Here is an 18,012-nt window from a genome sequence, read left to right on the forward strand (position 1 = left end):
CACAGAGACCATTCTGCACATTACTTCTGTCAGTTCTCTGCCAGAGAGAGAGACCAGTTTCACCCATGGTAACTCTTCGTGAGGACCCCACTGAAATTTGCTCCCATCCTACCTCTGAGCAGTGTTATCCTAATTCCAGCCACACACTGTCAGTCACTTATATTTCTCTCCCTCTAATTATCACCTGTGTCCCCCAGTTTTCAATCCCCCTACCGATGGGAAAAATGCTTCCAATTGCAGACCCATTAGCAGTTAGTGTAAGTCCATCAAATCACCCTTACCCTTCAAACAGTGCCTCCCTCTCCAATCTGTCCTAATAACTGTAGGCCCCATCCCAGGAAGCACGCCACCAATTTTCAGGAACAGCCTCTTCCCCCTGCCATCCAATTTCTAAATGAACATTTAACTCATGAACACTACCTCACTACTTTTTTTTATTTCTATTATTTTGCACTACTTATCTTAACTATATCTCATGTACCGCTACCGTAAAGTTAATAAATATCACGATATATGCCAGTGATATTAAATCCGATTCTGATATTTTCTGGCCCTCTCTGACGAGTGAAGGTCAGGGTTGAATGGGCAGGAGGTTTTAGACTCTGATGTTAAAAGATCAGTGATGCAATTGATAAAATGAAGCACAATAAGTTATTCGAAATATTACAGGAAATTCTAGATCTAGATTCGAAAGACCACCATCTAATCAGAAATCTGTACTGGGAACAAACTGCCGCTGTAAGAATAGACGGAGAAGTGAGTCAGTTTACGAAAATCAAGTGAGGCGTTAGACAAGGGTGTGTTTTCTCCCCTGATTTGTTTAATGTGTACAGTGAAACAATATTTCAAAAAATAAGTGACATCTTAGGAATCAAAGTTGAAAACATCAATAATTTTAGATATGCGGATGACACTGTGTTAATTGCAAGTACGGAGGAAGAACTACGAAACTTAATTGATATAATTGTTGAAGAAAGTGCAAAAATGGGTCTATCTATCAATTGCAAAAAAGACAGAATGTATGGTGATATCCAAAAAGAAGGAGAATCCTATCTGCAGGCTGAGAATAAATGGGAAAGACATAAAACAAGTAAAGAACTTTTGCTACTTAGGAAGCTGGGTGACATCAGATGGCAGGTGCGACTTGGACATCAAAAGAAGAATAGGGATGGCAAAGGACACCTTTACGAGAATGAAGAGTATACTGACCAACACTGAACTAGGCATGACAAACCGCCTCAGAGTACTGAAATGTAACGTTTATCCAGTTTGGTTATATGGCTCAGAATGTTGGACAATATCTAGTAACATGAGGAAACGAATTGAAGCAGCAAAGATGTGGTTTTTGAGGAGGATGCAAAGAATATCATGGACAAAATGAGGATGTCATGAACAGAGCAAGCACAAAAAGAGGAATAATGTATGAGATCATGAAAAGGCAACGTGACTTTATTGGACATGTGATTAGGAAAGAGGAATTAGAATGCACAGTAATTATGGGAAAGATTGAAGGGAAGAAAGCTGGAAGAAGGCAAAGACAAATGATGATGGAGACAGCAGCCAGAGAACTGGAAATGAATACCAATGAATTGATCCACTTGACCCGAAACAGGAGTGTGTGGGCCATGGCAGTCAAAGCTCAAACTGGGCATAGCACCCAGTGATACATTTCCAACACAGGGTGGTGTGCCAGTGAGCAGAGAGCCTACATCTGGGGCCGGTTTGTCTTACCTAGGGCAGTACCTTACAAGCTGTTGTCAGGAAAGCCTTGGCAAGTTGTTCCATTGCAAAGCGTAAATGGTTGAAGAACAATGCAGCTGAGGCTCAGAGGCAGAAGATATTTATAAAACCCTTCTTAGAACATACATGGAGTATTGTGTTTTGTTCCGATTGCCTCATTAGAGGAAGGATGTGGAAGCTTTGGAGAGGGTGCTGAGGAGATTGACCAGGATGCTGCCTGGATTAGAGAGCATGTCTTATGAGGACACGTTGAGAGAGATAGGGATTTTCTCTTTGGAACAAAGGAGCATGATAGAGGTGTACAGAATGACAAATGGCATAGATCAAATGGACAGCAAGCACCTTTTCCCCAGGTCAGAAATGGCTAATGCAAGGGAGCATAACTTTGGTGGAAAGTATAATGGGGATGTCAGAGGTAGCTTTTGTTTTAAACAGAGTGGTGGGTGCATGGAACGCCCTGCCAGGGTGGTGGTAGAGGCAGATACATTGGTGCTTGGAAAGGCATATGGATAAAAGAAAAATGGAGGGCAATTTGGGAGGGAAGGGTTAGATTGATCTTGGGGTAGGTTCAAAGGTCTGCACAATATTGTGGGCTGAAGGGCTGTACTGTGCAGTACTGTTCTACGTGAATGAATGCTCGAGATGTTTGATGGGTTGCCAAAGGAACAGGTTGCTTCTGGCCAAGGTGATGTCAAAGTTGGTGCTACACTGACTCAGGCAAAGTCTACAGGCACTGGATATGTTTTATGGTTCTGAGGTCTGTCCTTGACTGGACATCTGATCATGTAGTGCAGTGGTCCCCAAGCAAAGCATGTGCGAGGAAACGATATGATTTGGCGATATGAAACGATACGAGTCAGCTGCACCTTTCCTCATTCCCTGTCAGGCACTGTTGAACTTGAACACCCCCACCCCCCCCACCCCCCCCCCCCCGTTGGCCGGTCCGCAAGAATATGGTCAATATTAAACTGGTCCACGGTGCAAACGAGGTTGGGGACCCCTGCTGTAGTGTGTGTGTCTGAGAGTGTTTGTGTCTGTGTGAATTTACAGTCCAACTAAATCCTGTGCATGGACCATGAGGTGTCCACAACAGAAGAGCTGAAGGAAAGAAGATGATCGACAGCAATTTGAAGAAAAAGTTCTAAGTAAGTTTATTATTAAAATACGTATCTGTCACCATATACTACCCTGAGATGGAATTTACAGGAAAATAAAGAAATACAATAGAATTTATGAAAATCTTCACATACACAAATTACTGACAAATGCAAAAGACGACAAGTAGTGCAAATAAGAAAAGTAACACTGAGAACATGAATTGTAAGGAGTTCTTGAAAGCAAGTCTGCAGGTTGTGTATTCAGTTCAGGGTGGAGGCAAGTTATTTGCACTGGTTCAGGAGCCTGATGGTTGTTGGGACTAACTGTTCCTGAACCTGGTGGTGTTGGACCCAGGGCTCCTATAACTCCTGCCTAATGGTTATAGGGAGAAGAGAGCACGGCCTGGACAGTGACGGTCCTTGATGATGGATGCTGCTTTCTTGTGGCAGCACTCCATGTAAATGTGTTCAATAATGACGAGGGCTTTTCCTGTGATAACTGGGCTGTGTCCACCGCTTTCTGCAGGTCTTTCCATTCCTGGCCATTGCTATTTCTTGCAAAAGTGTGACCTGATGCAGCAATAATACCACACTTGCTGGTGTTCACAATTAAACACTGAAACAGACAGCTCCTGCCAAGTATTCACAAGAACACAAGACCGAACCGGTTATCAATTACCCAATGTGTCTTTGCCAGCTGCACTATTTATAGCCTTCTCCATTGCAAACCAGCTGAAATTGTACAAGCTGACGTGGATTTGGACTTTTTAAAACAAACACTATAATATCCTGGGAATTTTACACTTGATCACAAGGTCCAAGTAATTTTTGTTTTAATAAGGCCCACGGAACTGCAATTACTGGTAGTGAACTAAATCTAATCTATGGGTGTGGACATTTCCTTATCAAGGGCACTTCACAGTACAAAAGAGTTGCTACAAAAAAGCATCTGGTTAGTTATGTGCATCTCCATTCACCACACCTTATAAACGTTTAAAAACATTTAAGCATTCCCCACTACACTCCATGCCAGCCAATGTTCCCTGCCCGCCTGCGTTTGACTTGTTTCTCTCTCATCTCGCTTCTACCATTGAGCAGGAGGTGCAGAAGTCTCGGGTCACACACCACCAGGTTCAGGAACACACATCTGGCCTACAGACATCTGGCCCCTGACTGGTGTGGATGGCTTCACTTGCCTCAGCCTGTCAACTCACTTTCAGACACTGCAGCTCATGTTCTCAATAATATGAGAAGGCCTTGGTGGGCAGGATTAAGGAAAACCCCAAGGCATTCTACAAGTATGTGAAGAGCAAGAGGATAAGACGTGAAAGAATAGGACCTATCAAGGGTGACAGTGGGAAGGTGTGTATGGAACCAGAGGAAATAGCAGAGGTACTTAATGAATACTTTAAACACAAAATACTCTGCAGATGCTGGGGTCAAAGCAACACTCACAACACGCTGGAGGAACTCTGCAGGTCGGGCAGCATCCATGGAAATGATCAGTCAACGTTTCGGGCCGGAACCCTTCGTCAGGACTGTAGAGGGAAGGGGCAGAGGCCCTGTAAAGAAGGTGGGGGGAGGGTGGGAAGGAGAAGGCTGGTAGGTTCCAGGTGAAAAACCAGTAAGGGGTGGGGAGGGGAACAGGGAGGGGATAGGCAGGAAAGGTGAAGAAGGAATAGGGGAAAACACAATGGGTAGTAGAAGGAGGCGGAACCATGAGGGAGGTGATAGGCAGCTGGGGGAGGGGGCAGAGTGAAATAGGGATGGGGAAGGGAGGGGGAGGGAATTACCAGAAATTGGAGAATTCTATGTTCATACCAAGGGTCTGGAGACTACCTAGACGGTATTCACTGTGAAAAAGGATCTTGGTGATTATAGTTTTGACTTGCAGCAGACTGAAAAGCTTGAGCATGTAGATATTAAGAACGAGGATGTGCTGGAGCTTTTGGAAAGCATCAAGTTGGATAAGTCACTCGGACTGGATGAGATGTACCCCAGGCTACTGTGGGAGACGAGGGAGGAGATTGCTGAGCCTCTGGCAATGATCTTTGCATCATCAATGGGGACGGGAGAGGTTCTGGAGGATTGGAGAGTTGCGGATGTTGTTCCTTTATTCAAGAAAGGGAGTAGAGATAGCCCAGGAAATTATAGACCAGTGAGTCTTACCTCAGTGGTTGGTAAGTTGATAGAGAAGATCCTGAGAGGCAGGATTTATGAACATTTGGAGAGGTATAATATGATTAGGAATAGTCAACATGGCTTTGTCATGGCCAGGTCATGCCTTACGAGCCAGACTGAATTTTTTGAGGATGTGACTAAACACATTGATGAAGGAAGAGCAGCAGATGTAGTGTATATGGATTTCAGCAAGGCATTTGATAAGGTACCCCATGCAAGGCTTATTGAGAAAGTAAGGAGGCATGGGATCCAAGGGGACTTTGCTTTGCAGATCCAGAACTGACTTGCCCACAGAAGACCAGAGTGGTTGTAGATGGGTCATATTCTGCATGGAGGTTGGTCACCAGTGGTGTACCTCAGGGATCTTTCTGGAACCCTTACTCTTCGTGATTTTTATGACCTGGATGAGGAAGTGGAGGAATGGGTTAGTAAGTTTTCTGATGACACAAAGGTTAGGGGTGTTGTGGATAGTGTGGAGGGCTGTCAGAGGTTACAGTGGGACATTGATAGGATGCAAAACTGGGCTGAGAAGTGGCAGATGGAGTTCAACCCAGATAAGTGTGAAGTGGTTCATTTTGGTAGGTCAAATATGATGACAGAATATGGTATTAATGGTAAGACTCTAGGCAGTGTGGAGGATCAGCGGGACCTTGGGGTCTGAGTCCATAGGACGCTCAAAGCAGCTGTGCAGGTCGACTCTGTGGTTAAGAAGACATACGGTATATTGGCCTTCATTAATCATGGAATTGAATTTAGGAGTCAAGAGGTAATGTTATAGTTATATAGGACTCTGGTCAGACCCCACTTGGAGTACTGTGCTCAGTTCTGGTCGCCTCACTACAGGAAGGACGTGAAAGCCATAGAAAGGGTGCAGAGGAGATTTACAAGGATGTTGCCTGGATTGGGGAGCATGTCTTATGAGAATAGGTTGAGCGAACTCAGCCTTTTCTCCTTGGAGTGACGGAGGATGAGGGGTGACCTGACAGAGGTGTATAAGATGATTATAAGGCATTGATCGTGTGGATAGTCAGAGGCTTTTTCCCAGGGCTGAGATGGTTGCCACAAGAGGACACAGGTTTGAGGTGCTGGGGAGAAGGTACAGAGGAGATGTCAGGGGTAAGTTTTTTACCCATAGAGTGGTGAGTGCGTGGAATGGGCTGCCACCAACGGTGGTGGAGGCGGGTACAATAGAGTCTTTTAAGAGACTTTTGCATAGGTACATGGAGCTTAGAAGAATAGAGGGCTATAGGTAAGCCTAGTAATTTCTAATGTAGGGACATGTTTGGCACAACTTTGTGGGCCGAAGGGCCTGTATTTCGCTGTAGGTTTTCCATGTTAATATCTATTCCTTTTTTTATATTATTTGCATGATGTGTTCTCTTCTGCACATTGGATATTTGTTGGTCTGTGTTTTTCATGGATTCTATTGGAGTTCTATATTTTCCTGTGACTACAAGAAAACGAATCTCAGGGTTGGATATGGTTGCATACTTTGATAATAAATTTACTTTGACAAATGATGAATACTCAGTTCCGGTTTGCTATCCAATGTGACTGGTTGTTCAGCAGACTAGTGATATCAGAGCCACTGGACACTATAGAGACCCGTTTGAATGACACATAACAGCAGCCAGTCTCATGAGAGAGACCACTTGGTGCATATGGGTTGTTCTTCACTCCTCTGGAAGTAGCTTTGACACTGACCTCAAATTCTATTTTTTTGTGCCATTTTGTGGGATGAGAAAGCTTCCAGTATCATTTCAGAGGGCTGTTTAAGACCCACTTACATTGCTGTCCGACACCACATTTATGCCAAACACCCCAGAGCAGATCTCCTTCAGCAAAGGGACCATAAGACAAAGGAGCAGAAGTAGGCCATTCGGTCCATCGAGTCTGCTCCGCCATTTTATCATGAGCCGATCCATTTTATCCTATTTAGTCCCACTGCCCCGCCTTCTCACCATAACCTTTGATGCCCTGGCTACTCAGATACCTATCAATCTCTGCCTTAAAGACACCCAATGACTTGGCCTCCACTGCTGGCCGTGGCAACAAATTCCATAGATTCACCACCCTCTGACTAAAAAAATTTTTTCGCATTTCTGTTCTGAAAGGGCGCCCTTCAATCCTGAAGTCATGCCCTCTCGTACTAGACTCCCCCATCATAGGAAACAACTTTGCCACATCCACTCTGTCCATGCCTTTTAACATTCGAAATGTTTCTATGAGGTCTCCCCTCATTCTTCTAAACTCCAAGGAATACAGTCCAAGAGCGGACAAATGTTCCTCATATGTTAACCCTCTCATTCCCGGAATCATTCTGGTGAATCTCTCGGTACCCTCTCCAATGTCAGCACATCCTTTCTTAAATAAGGAGACCAAAACTGCCCACAGTACTCCAAGTGAGGTCTCACCAGCGCCTTATAGAGCCTCAACATCACATCCCTGCTCCTATACTCTATTCCTCTAGAAAGAATGCCAACATTACATTCGCCTTCTTCACTACCGACTCAACCTGGAGGTTAACTTTAAGGGAATCCTGTACGAGGACTCCCAAGTCCCATTGCATCTCAGAACTTTGAATTCTTTCCCCATTTAAATAATAGTCTGCCCGTTCATTTTTTCTGCCAAAGTGCATAACGATACACTTTCCAACATTGTACTTCATTTGCCACTTCTCTGCCCATTCTTCCAATCTATCCAAGTCTCTCTGCAGACTCTCTGTTTCCTCAGCACTACCGGCCCCTCCACCTATCTTCGTATCATCAGCAAACTTAGCCACAAAGCCCTCTATTCCATAATCCAAATCATTGATGTACAATGTAAAAAGAAGCGGCCCCAACACTGATCCCTGTGGAACACCACTGGTAACCGACAGCCAACCGGAATAGGATCCCTTTATTCCCACTCTCTGTTTCCTGCCAATCAGCCAACGCTCTATCCATGTATGTAACTTTCCTGTAATTCCATGGGCTCTTATCTTGTTAAGCAGCCTCATGTGTGGCACCTTGTCAAAGGCCTTCTGAAAATCCAAATATACAACATCCACTGCATCTCCCTTGTCTAGCCTACTGGTAACTTCCTCAAAAAATTGTAATAGGTTTGTCTGGCAGGATTTTCCTTTAAGGAATCCATGCTGAGTTATGCCTATCTTGTCATATGCCTCCAGGTACTCTGTAACCTCATCCTTGACAATCGACTCCAACAACTTCCCAACCCAACCACCGATGTCAAGCTAACAGGTCTATAATTTCCTTTTTGCTTCCTTGCCCCCTTCTTAAATAGCAGAGTGACATTTGCAATCTTCCAGTCCTCCGGAACCATGCCAGAATCTATCGACTTTTGAAAGATCATCACTAATGCCTCTGCAATCTCCACAGCTACTTCCTTCAGAACACGAGGGTGCATTCCATCTGGTCCAGGAGATTTATCGACCTTTAGCCTATTCAGCTTCCTGAGTACTTTCTGTGTCGTAATTGTGACTGCGCACACTCCTCTTCCCTGCCACCCTTGAGTGTCCGGTATCCTGCTGTCTTCCTCAGTGAAGACTGATGCAAAATACTTGTTCAGTTCTCTGTCATCTCCTCATCTCCCATTACAATTTCTCCAGTATCATTTTCTATCGGTCCTATATCTACTCTCACCTGTCTTTTACTCTTTATATACTTCAAAAAGCTTTTAGTATCCTCTTCGATATTATTTGCTAGTTTCCTTTCATAGTTAATCTTTTCTCTCTTAATGACCTTCTTGGTTTCCTTTTGTAAGGTTTTAAAGACTTCCCAATCCTCTGTCTTCCCACTAATTTTTGCTTCCTTGTATGCCCTCTCCTTAGCTTTAACTTTGGCTTTGACTTCTCTTGTCAACCACGGTTGCATTCTTTTTCCACTCGAAAATTTCTTCTTTTTTGGAATATACCTGTCTTGCACATTCCTCATTTCTCGCATAAACTCCAGCCACTGCTGCTCTGCCGTCTTTCCAGCCAGTGTCTCTTTCCAGTCAACTTTGGCCAGTTCCTCTCTCATGCCACTGTAGTTTCCTTTACTCCATTGAAACACCGACACATCAGATTTCGGCTTCTCTTTTTCTAATTTCACAGTGAACTCAATCATGTTATGATCACTGCCTCCTAAGGGTTCCTTCACCTCAATCTCTCTAATCACCTCCAGTTCATTACACAATACCCAATCCAGTACAGCCGATCCCCTAGTGGGCTCAACAACAAGCTGTTCTAAAAAGCCATCTCGCAGACATTCTACAAATTCTCTCTCTTGAGATCCAGTGCCGAACTGATTTTTCCAATCTACTCGCATGTTAAAATCCCCCACAATTATCATAACACTGCCCTTCTGACAAGCCTTTTCTATTTCCTGTTGTAATTTGTAGTCCACATCCCTGCAGCTGTTTGGAGGCCTGTAAATAACTGCCATCAGGGTCCTTTTACCCCTGCTATTCCTTAGCTCAACCCATAAAGATTCTGCACCTTCCGATCCTATATCACCTCTTTCTAATGATTTAATATCATTTCTTACCAATAAAGCCACGCCTCCCCCTCTGCCTACCTTCCTATCCTTCCGATACACCGTGTATCCTTGGACGTTCAGCTCCCAGAGACATGCATCCTTTAGCCAGGTCTCAGTGATGGCCACAATATCATACCTGCCAATCTGTAGCTGTACGACAAGATCATCCATTTTATTCCTTATGCTGCGTGCATTTAAGTATAACGCCTTAAGACCAGTATTTGATACTTTTTGCTTTGATTTCACTGCAACTTTATTGCACTGCAACTCATCCCAATGGCTACACATTTGCCCCATCACCTGCCTGTCTTTCCTGACATCTTTACTGCTCACTATCTTAGATTTATTTCTGTTTTCCCCTTCTTCCACTCTATCATTCCGGTTCCCATCCCCCTGCCAAATTAGTTTAAACCCTCCCTAACAGCTCTATTAAACTTTCCCGCCAGGATATTGGTCCCCTTCGGGTTCAGGTGTAACCTGTCCTTTTTGAACAGGTCATACTTCCCCCAGAAGAGATCCCAATTATCCAAGAATCTGAAGCCCTGCCCCCTACACCAGTCTCTCAGCCACACATTCATCTGCCTGATCCGACTACTCTTGCCCTCGCTAGCACGTGGCACAGGTTGCAATCCTGAGATTACTACCCTGGAGGTCCTGCTTCTCAGCTTCCTTCCTAACTCCTGGAAATCTCTCTTCAGGACCTCCTCCTTTGTCCTATCTATGTCATTGGTACCAACATGTACCAAGACAACTGGCTGCTCACCCTCCCCCTTTAGAATATTCAGGACCTGATCCGAGACATCCCGTACCCTGGCACCTGGGAGGCAACACACCATGTGGGTATCATAAGTGAACCAAACTGAGACCTTATCAACACTCCAGCAATCGAGTTTTCATTTGTGATTTACTTCACAGAGTCAGAGTCATACAGCACGGGAAATGGCCCTTCTGCCCATCGAGTCAATACAAACCATCAGGCTTACCCCATAAAACTATCCACAGGATCCGGATGCACAGGGACAGTGGTGATGGGCTTTAGATACAATACATACACTAAGTGGCCCCTCATGAGATCTGCTGCTGTCAAGTGTCATTCAAAAGGGCCTCTAGTAACCAGTGGCTCTGATGTCATCTGACTGCTGAACAGCCAATCACATGGAACAGAAAACCAAACAAGTGTTGATCATTTTTCTCGAAGTTCACTGTACAACATTCAAATTAAACACAGTGATTATATACAGGACCATCAGCCAGAACTGTGGACCACTCATAAAGGTACGTGAATCCAAAGCCCACTGTGGCAGCAGCAGAATTTAACTTTTGTTGAATTAATAGAACTTGAAAATATCATTGGAACACAGACAGACACAAACTGCTGAAGGAACCTTGCAGGTCAGGCAGCATCCATGGATGCAGGTTTGCAGAAGGGGGCAGAAACCAGAATAACAATGTGTGGGGGAGAGGGGAAGGAATACAAACTGGCATGGGATAGGTGAGAACAGGTGAGGGAGGTGCTGGCTGGGTGCGAAGAGGGAGAGAGGAGGAGATTGACGATGTGTGAAACTGTGAGGTGATGGGTAGAAGAGATAGAGCTAAAGAATTAACCTGCTAGGAGAAGACAATGGACCATGGAAGAAGGGGGGTGGGGAGGAGGAAATCAGAGGCAGATGATGGGCAGGTGAGGAGGGCAGTGGAGGGAAGAAGAATAGTGAGAGGACCACCAGAATGAGAGAAAACAAAAGGGGTGGTGGTAAGTAAGGAGGATGCCTACCAGAAGTAAGAGAAATCGACATTCATGCCATCAGTTTGGAGTCTACTCAGAGGGACTATGAGATGTAGCTCCCCTGACCTGTGTCTGGCCTCATCATGGCCATGGCAAGACATGTCAGAATGGGGATGGGAAGTCAAATTGAATTGGGTGGCCACTGAGAGATCCTGCCTTCTGTGGCGGGCAAAGTGATGGAGCTCGAGAAAGTGGTATCCCAATCTGTTTTGCGTCACACCGCTGTAGAGGAGGCCAAACCAGGAGCTCCGGATACAGTAGATGACCTTGACAGACTCACAGATGAAGTGTCACCTCCCTGGAAGGAGATTAAGACCCTGAATGATGGTTAGGGAGGGGATGAATAGGTCAGTGGAGCACTTGTCCTGCATGCAGGGGTAAATGCCTGGAGGGAGGTCAATGGGGAGGGACAAGTGGACAAGGTTCTTGAACCCATCCTCATCCAAACCCATCTGAAACCACCCAACAGGATCAACCCACACTCCAAGTTCCCGCCCGTTCTCTTTGATGGTGTCTCCTTCTCCCAGGATCATGTGTTTCCCCACTCCACCATCCCTCCGTTCAGTTCACAGTGACCATGGCACCACTGGCTATGGGAGTCCAGTAATGAAGGAGTGAGAGAGGAGCAAGTACAAACCTAGAAAGCAGTAGCTTTCATCTCAGAGACGTTAACCAGAACATGGAACAGTACAGCACAGGACTACCATGTTGTGCTGACCATTGCACTACTCCAAGATCAATCTAATCTTTCCATCATATGTCACCCTTCATTCTCCTTTCAAAACCAAGACAGCACATCCTTCCCCTCCACCTTCACTCCTCACCTCTGACAGACCTCCTGCGCCTCCTTCATTGTGTGACCAGCACTGATGATGTCATCATGTTCAAAGGTCATCATGGCTTGCATTTCCAAAATGGTGGCATACACCAAAGCATGGTACATGCTCTCTTTCATCCTGTAAAAAGAATGAGAGACAAGTTACTGAACCCTGATAGTCCTGAGCACCTCAACCACAGAGTTAGCACATCGTCAGGGGGCGGTGGGGGGAATGGTTGTTCTCTTCCAGAGATGCCTGCCTGCTCCCATCTCATGTACTCAACATCCTCAAATATTTCTTCATTAATTCTAGACATGACTATTCAAATTCCCCTTGACAGCCACCACCCTTGCAAAATAAACTCATCTTAAAGCTCTGCTCAGTATCCTGACTCACTCCATGTCCTGCTTACCCTTCACCCCCTCATTTGTTGCTCCAAATTGAATCTTGGTTCATTATGACTTATTTAATTATTATTATTTGTTTTATTTTTCTATTGGCTTTTTGTAAAAGCTGGTCGGCTTTTGCACACTGTCTTTTCTGTGTGCAGTTTTCATTCATACTATATGCTTCTTAATTTCTACTGTGAATGCCTGCAAGAAAACAAATCTCAGGGTAGTATATACTGACAAATACTATACGTAGTACTGTGCAAGCCTTAGGCAGCCTGGAATTTTTATATAAATTTTATTTTAGATGTTTACTTTTTGTCTTCCACATTAGTTTGTCAGTGGAAAAGAGCAAATTTTAGATTTCCAAACATTCATTTTCCAAAAAATTGAATGTTACAGAGAAATGTTTGTATTTCATTAAAGAAAGTAAGATATTAAGTAACAGACCACTTTTCAATTAAAAGCAATTACTTTGCAGGTACATAGCCCGGTGCACGATTAAACAAAATAACAAATAGGATGCTAATGATCAACAATATAACAAGTTGAATGAACTAAATTGAATAACGAAACAGAAACGGGTGTAGAAGGAATCAAGCTGGGTGAAGGACAACCAAATTAAAAGGTGAGGGTGTGGCAGATGTGACAGTTTAACCTTCAAATCATCAATTCTTACACCATGGCAAGAGTGAGCATAACAACATGACACAAGGTAATCAGCGTACATCAGCAAGGTCTCTCCCAGGCAGAAACTTCGCGGCATACAGAAGGTTTCAAGATGTGCTGTTCAAGCTCTTCTGAATAAGTACAAAGAAACAGGGAAGGTTGAGGACCAGACACAGAGTTGTCAGCCATGGAAACTGATTTCAGCAGATGAGAGATACATCTAACCAACATCCCTTCTAAACCGGAAGTCCATCCAGCACTGCTACCAGCTCTGAACTCACAGAAACCACTAGAACCCAAGTATACCCCTCTACAGTTCAGAGAAATTTTACAGAGTGGTCTTCATGGAAGAGTTACTGGCAAAAAGCCGTTTCTCCAAACTGGAAACAAAGCCAAGAGACCCACCCACGTACAAAAACACAAGGACTGGGCTGCTGAACAACGGCAGCAAGTGCTCCGGACTGACAAGTTAAAATTTGAGAATTTTGTTTCAAACAGGAATCAGCTTGTCCATAGAACAGCTGGAGAGCACCACATGGATGAGTGTCTGCAACCAACAGTGAAGGACGACAGAGGTTCCCTACAGGTTTGGGGCTACATTTCTGCGAACGGAATTGGTAATCTGGTCAGAATTAATGGAATTCTCAATACCAATTTTTCATCTATCACTCAATACCAACAGGGAGATGACTGATTGGTCCCAAATTCATTCTGCAGCAGGCCAATTGCCCCAAATACATAGCCATGGTCATAAAGAGCTATATTCAGCAAAAAGGCGTTTGGCAACAGATGGTATGGCCTCCATACCCTGATCTCAACATCATCCAGGCTGTCTGGATCACCTGGAGAGACAGCCAAGGTCTGCAGATGAACTGTGGCAAATTCCCCAAGATTGTTAGAAGCTACCAGCCAATTTTCTTATAAAATTGCATGACAGAGAATTGATGGGGTTTTAAAGGCAAAGGGTAGTCACAGCAAATATTGATTTGATATAGTTTATTTACTCTTTACTACTCTATATAATAATTTATATATTTAGAAATATTATTTTTGAAAGTATCTTTGCTTTACAGAATATTTACATGTGCCTTGGACTTGTGCACAGTACTGTAGTTTGATAATAAATTTACTTTGAACTTTGAATCAGAATCAGGTTTATTTTCACTGTCATATGTTGTGAAATTTGTTGTTTTGTGGCAGTGTAGTTCAATATATGAAATGTACTATAAATTACTGTAAGAAATACAAATCTGTGGAGTCAGCAGAACGTAAAACAGGGGCTTATATGGGAGGCAGGGTTTGAGGGTGGGCACAACATTGTGGGCCGAAGGGCCTGTACTGTGCTGTACTATTCTATGTTCTAAAACCAGGATCCATTGGCTCAGGGAGCACCAACATCCCAGTCATACAATAGTGAAGTGCAGCAACAGAATTACCCAAGGCAAACTAATGTCTCCATGAAAACAAAGACTTCACTTAGTGCCTGGAAGGAATACTCACTCTGAGCCCCAAAGGGACAAAGGGATATTAAAAACATTTCTTACTGCAGTTGTGGTGAGATTCATTTTTCATTCTTTTTTTTTCTTCTTCTCTCTGCACAATCCATCCCTCTCCAAATGACCCAACCTAAAGCTATCGTTTGACAGTACTTCCCTGGAGATCAAATCTATGTGGCTCAGAACTATTGCAGCAACACGGACTGATGGAGCCAGATTAAAAGTAAACCACAAGAAACCAGAGCAGCTCAATGGGTCAGACACCATCTATGGAGGGAAAGGAACAGATGGCATTTCCGATTGAGACTACTCAAGGTTCTTGGTAGAAGCAATAGAGGGTCACTAGCAAGCACATTTACAATGCAAACTATGGGAGGAAGGTGAAAATTAGCGTTAAAGGGTACTGGAAGGTACCTGACATCTTGTTAATCTGGGGTCCAAGAACATACAACATAGAACAGTGCAGCACAGCAAAGGCCATGATGTTGTGCTGACCAGACAGTGGATTAAGTTCGATGGATCCTTGTCAGATGTCCCGTGTAAATTATCTACTCTGTGCCTACCTTTCTAACATTGCTATTCTTCATCTTTATCTCAGTTTCAGTCTGGATACTGAGAATCACCAACCAACAGGAAGGTATCAAATGGTTGGGGACACACTTCCACATTTCAGCAGATCAGTTTAAAGTCAACCGCACTGAGGAATGTGTCTTTATGTGGAGTGGATTCGACGGGCTGAATAGCCTAATTCTGTTCCTAAGTCTTATATTCTTATCAGCTTCCAACAAATCACACCAACAGTTTCCCATTTCAGAATAGAAATTGGCTTATTATTGTCACACGCACCAAGATACAGTGAAAAGGTTGTCTTGCATACTGTTCATACAGATCAAATCATTACAGAGTGCACTGATGTAAAGATAAAGATAATGATTAGCTTTATCACATGTACATCAAAACATACAGTGAAATGCATCATTTGCATCAAATCAAATCAGTAAGAATTGTGTTGGGCAGCCTACAAGTGTCATCACGCTTTTGGCATCAGCATAGCATATACACAACTCACTAACCCTAACCCGTATGCTTTTGGAATGTGGGAGGGAATGGGAGCACCAGAGGAAACCCACACGGTCATGGGTAGAAAGTACAAACTCCTTCGGAGTTGAACCCGGCAGAAATTGAACGTGGGTCGCTGACGCTGTGATAACATTGTGCTAGCCACTACTGTGCCACCACTAGAAAATAGAACATAACAGAATACAAATGACATATAACAGCTACAGAGAAAGTCCAGTGTAGGTAGGCAATAGGTGCAAGATCAGGAGTAACCAATGAACTTGTCCTGGCTACGAGATTTCTTTACGGTGTTGGGGTCATGTACAAATATCATGGCAGCAGCACCCTGACCTTTTCTTCTGTCTCACCAGCAAATCTGCTTTCAGTGCTAGTAATCAACCATGTCAGATTAATGGGTTCAAAACCAATCTCAACCCATGCCTCCCTACCATCAGTTGTACCTACAGGAAGGCAACATTCATCAAAGGTCAACACCATCTCGGCCATGGCATTTTTCACTGTTACCGTCGTGCAAGGAGATACAAGAAGCCCTGAAGGCCCACATCACCAAGTTTAAGGAGAGCTACTTTAGATTCATTTTTTAAAATTTAACGCATGCATATTAAAACATACTATGAAATATGCAATTTGTGTTAACAACCAACACAACTCCCCACTATTAGATCTCTGAACACTCCATGAACCCAACCTCATTATCTGTCCTTCGTACTGTTTATTTCTGGTAACAATTCAGTGCTCTGACCAATATGCTCGTGGTAGCTGACCTGGGCAGCCAGGGGACTGAAGAAAGAAGACAACCTTGCCAAACTCACCGATCAGAACATTGAGTACGAGAGTTACTACCACCACTGGAGAGCTTGAGTAATAAAGACTGGGTAAGTTGAGCTTCATGTTTCCCCTGGAGTGTAGGAATCTGAAAGATGACCTTTTGGGGGTGGACACAGCCCAGCCCCACCCTCATCACAGAAAAAGCCCTCCCCACCATAGAACACATCTACAAGGAGCGCAATCACAAGCAAGCAACACCCATCATTAAGGGCCCACACCATCCAGGCCATGCTCTCTTCTTGCTGCTACCATCGGTTAGGAGGTACTGGACCCTTAGGTCCAACACCACCAGGTTCAGGAACACTTATTACACTTCAAACATCAGGATTTTGACCCTTTAGTCACCTCACACTTTCACTTTCAAGGACTCTACAACTCATGCTCTCAGTATTATGTATTTATTTTTATTTGCACAGATTTTCTTATTTTGCACATTGATTGTTTATCAGTCTTTGCAATGATTCTATTGTATTTCTTTGTTCTACTGAGAATGCTTGCAGGAAAATGAATCTCAGGGTGGTGTGTGGTGACAGATATGAACTTTGATAATAAACTTATTTCGAGATGCAGTGCAGAACAGGCTCTTGTGACCCACCAAGATGCGTTGCTCAGCAACCCACCACTTAAACACTACTTTGAATTTAAATCAGTACGGTCTTTTTCCCAGGGTAAGGGAGCCTAAAACTGAAGGACATAGGTTTAAGATGAGAGGGGAAGATTTGAAGAGGAGCTGAAGAGAATCCTGTTCACAAAAGCAGTAGCAGGTCATGGATCAAACTATCAGCAGGAATGGAAGAGGTGGGCACAACTGCATTTAAAAGACATTTGGACAAATCAGAACAAGAATCAAGTGCAACATCACTGACAAATCCTTAGAAATAGGTGACATAGAATCAAAAGACGTAGAATCCTTGTTAGTAGAGTTAAGAAATTGCAAGTGTAAAAAGACCCTGATGGGAGTTGTATCCAGGCCTCTGGAAATAACCTGGAAAATATGTAGTTCAGGTGGCTGATGGTTGGTTTCTGTTGTTCTCCAATTTTGGCAATCCATTTGCAAACGTTTCAGCACCATATGCAGAGACATCATCAATGCACTGTTCACTTGTGGTGTGTCCTCCAAATGCCTGGCCTTTATCTACCCATCAATCAGCTGATTGATCATCATTACAGAAGCTCAGTTATGACGTAGGAAGGGGTAGGTAGCGTTGAGGTAGCCGGGGTCTTCAGAAGGACTTACACAGATTAGGAGAATGGGCAAAGCAATGGCAGATGGAATATAGTGTCAGGAAGTCTATGGTCATGCAATGTGGTGGAAGGAACAGAAGCACAGACTATTTTCTAATCGAGCAGATAATTCAAAAATCAGAGGTGCAAAGGGACTTGGGAGTCCTTGTGCTGGATTCCCAAAAAA

General features: G+C 43.8%; 1 protein-coding gene across 4 annotated transcripts in view; it reads right to left on the reverse strand.

The window, feature by feature from the left end:
* The window catches only part of zgc:158403 (tetratricopeptide repeat protein 39A), a 123,141-nt gene that overhangs the window by 67,206 nt on the left and 37,923 nt on the right, over positions 1-18,012 (reverse strand). For all 4 annotated transcript variants that reach the window (XM_063035937.1, XM_063035936.1, XM_063035935.1 and 1 more), the window contains exon 3: positions 12,146-12,277. In XM_063035937.1, coding sequence (XP_062892007.1) covers positions 12,146-12,277 — 132 coding nt within the window. The remainder of the gene's footprint in view (positions 1-12,145; positions 12,278-18,012) is intronic.

This window comes from Mobula hypostoma, chromosome 29, assembly GCF_963921235.1.
Source record: "Mobula hypostoma chromosome 29, sMobHyp1.1, whole genome shotgun sequence".
Taxonomy (NCBI): Eukaryota; Metazoa; Chordata; class Chondrichthyes; order Myliobatiformes; family Myliobatidae; genus Mobula; species Mobula hypostoma.